General features: G+C 43.5%; 1 protein-coding gene across 1 annotated transcript in view; it reads right to left on the minus strand.

The window, feature by feature from the left end:
• SARC_06732 (activating signal cointegrator 1 complex subunit 3) overlaps positions 1-5,000 on the minus strand; it is a gene marked incomplete at its 5' end in the record, with an annotated part of 37,605 nt that overhangs the window by 16,428 nt on the left and 16,177 nt on the right. The window contains 8 exons of the mRNA XM_014299351.1: positions 40-267; positions 648-767; positions 1,358-1,504; positions 2,611-2,755; positions 3,152-3,278; positions 3,622-3,688; positions 4,249-4,403; positions 4,706-4,784. Of these exons, the coding sequence (XP_014154826.1) occupies positions 40-267; positions 648-767; positions 1,358-1,504; positions 2,611-2,755; positions 3,152-3,278; positions 3,622-3,688; positions 4,249-4,403; positions 4,706-4,784 (1,068 nt within the window). The remainder of the gene's footprint in view (positions 1-39; positions 268-647; positions 768-1,357; positions 1,505-2,610; positions 2,756-3,151; positions 3,279-3,621; positions 3,689-4,248; positions 4,404-4,705; positions 4,785-5,000) is intronic.

The following is a 5,000-nucleotide window of genomic DNA, read 5'->3' on the forward strand; positions in this document are numbered from 1 at the left end:
TATGTCAAAAGTACAAACTACGAGACCAATAGAACTCACCAAGGGTCTCAGATCCAACAGCGGCGTGTGGGGAGGGTTCTTCTCAGGTAGAACCACGTGGTCGAGAGTCATGGTCAGCACCATTTCAGACCCAATCCAATAATCCGACATCGCTCGTACAAAGTATTGCGGCGGCATCGGGTCAAAAACCGGAACGGTGAACACAATGTTGTGCGTCTCTTTGTACTGTTTCTTGTTGAGTGTGAAGTGCTCTGAGTGGTAGTAATGCTGTGCACAACCGATAACAGGAGGTAGAATGAAATTTGTGAAAAAAAAACAATAGATGGAATTGATGCAATTGTCACAGGGTTTAAGGATTGGCCAAACCACTAGTAGAGATAAGAAGGCACCACGAAGCTGATAATGAGAAGTAAACTGGATTCTTCGATACGTAAAATCATATCAGAATATGGGTATGAGTAAACTAATCGAAGATACATCATTCACACGCATATGGTGCAAGTGGCAACGCATCTACCCGGACGTGCTATGCCTTGACACAACTGTGAAACAACCTCGTTCACATCCAGCTACATGCTTGTAGTCATCGCGTACTCTTATATAGGTAGTATTACGACATGTACCGTGCAATGCAATTCAAGACACACCTCATTCCCGGCATCCTCAACGACAATCCACCATGACTGCGCACCCCCGTGCAATTGGTCCTTCCAGCGGAAGTCTGCGTCAATGGTCAGACTCACCCGCAGCACTGTTCGTGTGATAGGCTGTAGTATATATGGAATTAATGTTTGCATGCGGAGTGGGAGATGTGAAGCCGTTATCCCTCATAACTAGCTATGTGGTTTGGTCGTGCAAGGTCGGGTTGAAGTGGCATGCTCTACTGTGTGGTGATGGAGTGGTGCAATGTAGTGCGACAGAGTGGTGTGCTCCAGTGAGGTGTTAGGCGTGCGATATGTAGTGGCGATGCGTAGATAGGTGTTATCGTATTCGTTAAGCATTGGCAACGATTATTTGACGTTTACTCCTCAACAACCTTGCTTTTGACAGCAAAAGAGGGATCAAGATCAATTTGAGTCGACCTTCTGCAGATGGATTCCTGATTGAACACTACTATGGAACGCTGCATATCTATACCTCACTTATGTTTGAAACAATTCCTAAACCGTTCCTGTTGCGATTCGTTAGTGAGACAATATAAATATCCCTAAACTGCTCCTGGCTCAAGCCTTGAAGACATCTTTGACCTCTGGGCACGGTACAACAAAAGTAATCATTAATTGTATCCCAAAGGATACATATCCACGAGTCTGAACGCGCAGATATCATGCATGCAGACTTCCATGAATATACGTACCTGTAACTTGTACTCAATGTTGAGGTAAGGGAATTCTCGCACACAATTTTTTACCACCGACCCAATGCGCGGATGGTGCAGGATGTCGCCAATCTCCCCCTCAGGCATCTCGCGCAGGTCCTCCACAGACAACTCACAGTCCTCAATCTGTTCGTAGATGTCGAGATGAAAGGCAATTGACACATGCCACAGTGGACTTTCAGTATATAAATGATCGCGCGTGTGAGGTATCAGTACAGCTTTGATTGCATTTGTTAGAGTGCTCGAACTAAATCATATCAAATCCGTATGGCGGGATTTCCGCGTTCAGGATAGACTCCGTACCTCCTAAAGGGGAGGCCTTGGTAGGTAGGGATTAGCTTTCTACCGTTGCAAATGGTAGACTGGATCACAGCTGATATGCATTGCTACGTCTATGTTGTCATTCAATTTTCTTTATATTACAAACAAAATTTCCAGCTTGTGCAACGAGATGCACTCCTATGCACGTGCGCAGACGTCAGCTGATAGACTATGTATCAAGCCAGACGAGAAAGCTGGACACAAAAACCATGGTTAACATGAAGCTGTGCCAAAACGTTACACACATTAAGAATCTAAAATTTGTCCGTTCATGGCTCGGCGGTCAAAAGGACATGAATATTCTGAAGTTATAGCCTCAAAAAATTAAGATTCTAATCGACTATGAATTTCGGAACTTATCAAATTCAATAATCGATAGGAAATACTACTGATAACGACAACGTGTACGCATGCACCGAAGGTTGACACATCTAGTCACATTGTATACAGAAACAGAAAAGATAGACGCGAGCTCAGACATGCCAAGAATTAGAAAGTAAATTGTGATAGATCTGGTAATTAGGTACTCGCAACTTATCAGGTGTTAATCAAATCAGGTAACTACCTACCTATCAGATGTTAATCAAATCAGGTATTTACCTACCTATCATATGTTAATCCGATCAGGTAATTACCTACTTATCAGATGTTAATCAAATCAGGTAATTACCTACTTATCAGGTGTTAATCAAATCAGGTAACTACCTACCTATCAGATGTTAATCAAATCAGGTATTTACCTACCTATCATATGTTAATCCGATCAGGTAATTACCTACTTATCAGATGTTAATCAAATCAGGTAATTACCTACTTATCAGGTGTTAATCAAATTAGGTAATTACCTACCTATCTGATATTAATCAAATCAGGTAATTGGGTAATATGTACTTGATAGGTATTAATCATACCTTGGTAAGTATTTGAGGATTGAGCGTATTCATCTGCCTGAGCGGGGACTCGTAACTCCACAGCCGCTTGTCCAGCGATTGACTCAACACCAGTAGTTTACTTGCAATAGGCATGGAACGTCGCATGGCCAGCTCAAACAAAGCCCTGTGTAGCAACCCAGTGCAAGCGAGCCTCTATCATGAGGGCTCTGGACACATAAAAGTGCCATTTCACACCGAAAGCGGTGTGAATTGAGCTTGGGTATAGTCGTCTAAAACGAATTCAACTAAATGAGGAAGTGCAGAATGTGAAAGGTATTGCAGATTCTAAAGCAAACATGGAATTTGGCAACACAAGCGTTACTCTCTTCAGAGGGCCGGGTAAATGAAGTCCATATAAGTATGTAGTACGCTGGTTTGTGGTCAGTGAAGTACTTAGACTTCAAAGTGTAGGATCTTTAAGATCCCACATAGATGACACGTGTAGACAGGTACCTGTGCTTACCTGTCCGCATGTGCGTAGGTAGTCGTCTGTGAAATAAAATAGACTAGATTCGCATACCTCAAAACTCGTGCGGCATTCTGCGCCACGTACGACATATCCGACACCAATGAAAATGCCTCCGGCCGCAACCGCGATATATACGACTGCAGCAGGATGTTGGCTTTGCCGTTCTTGTTCTCAGCTCCTGATATTTACACAGTACATAAGAACTGAATTGAACATTCGTATGTAAAGCCAAACAATCCATTTCGCCACATGCATGGCAGTTGGCTTTGTGGAGAGTGGTGTCACAGCACAAATGAGTTGTAAATGATGCGCACAGTCTTTCCTATCCCAGTGCACCCGGGAACAACTCCACATGGAGACATTTAAACTTCTATACACGAATACGGAAAAAAAAGTTTCGTGCGGATAGGCTGCCACTCTGAAATACGAGCTCGCGAGGACTCACACACCGGTATGTGCCTCTGTATACAATTAGAGCCCTCAACCCATATACACTGTTGCGCCCCCAACCCCTGACTCACCGCCCATAACAGGCATGACGCACTCATTGTGCAACTTCTTGAGTTCGACAAGCTCATCATCACGGACCTACGGCGCAAGATTTAAAGCAAAGAACAAACTTTTTAAGTAGTCTGGATGAGAGGCTACGAAGCAAGACAAGGGACTTCGCGCAGTTAGAGATTAATAACCACGCAAGACCTGGCACGCACACACACGCCACAACACTCACATGCACGTAAACACAACAAATATCGCTTCACAAACAACAGACAATCGCGTACCTGTATGATTTAATCTTCAAGACACATTGTCATCCATGGATGTACCCATGGAAACCAGATGAGATCACACTCATTAGGATTGGCAAAGCGGAACATCAAGCACATACACGAACATCTACAGACAAACATGCAAACTATGCTATGCCTACAGTTACATGAAAAGAACGGAAAGCCATTCACCCACCCCCTTCCACACTCATATTACAAAAGCAATCCATGTACTTACAAGAGCGCAAAGACATCAATGAGTGGCTAAAGATTTTGTTATGCCCTATGCCCACCATCCACTTCCCAAATTCCCACAAAATTCCTCTCAACAAACCACTCTTCTTTCTATACGTGATATGATATAACTCCAAATTATACCTGGATGTTCTCGAATTCAACGAAATTGGAGATAAGATTCAGGATGTTGGCCTCGGTCATCTGAGGTTTGAATTCCTTGTTGTACATCTCAATGGATTCGTGTCGCAAATAAAAGTGACTGGCCGTACGTCCGATATCCGTGGGTGCAACATTGCCTGTAGAGACAGCGGGACACATGGCCATGATTAAGAGACGTGTGATTATCTTTTGATGCGTGTAGTACAAAGAAAGGACCGGGTAAAACGGGATCAAGAAAAGATACACCAGCTGTATATTGCGCAGATCTACTATTCGTGCATGTATCCCAAGTCGATGCTTGGTTGTGTCTTATATCGGATACACACCCGACATAACATTGTCGAGAAGATCCATTCTCCATCCCTGCTATAAATCTCTCTTAACTTCTACGCGCATTTCGTATGCATCAATGTGTGTACCATCACTACCCCCGCCATACCGTTAGCAGGCGAGAATCGCACCATCTGATTGGAATCCAGCTTGGCACAGGCTTGTTTGGCCAGATCTCTACGATAGTTCTGAATAATTAAATGATCAGAGACAGTGTTAAATGTCATTTCTGTGTGCAACAAGTTTAGCTGCACCGCGGAGACTGGGCATGGAGTGCGAGACGAGTTTGCTGGGGAGTTTAGATACTACAAGTGCGAGTATATATATATATCTTTACTTACTGACATCAACCCCCATTCGTACAACACATGCATGAACACGTAATTGCGCATAAGGATAAAAGC

Source organism: Sphaeroforma arctica, assembly GCF_001186125.1.
Source record: "Sphaeroforma arctica JP610 unplaced genomic scaffold supercont1.493, whole genome shotgun sequence".
Lineage (NCBI taxonomy): Eukaryota > Ichthyosporea > Ichthyophonida > Sphaeroforma > Sphaeroforma arctica.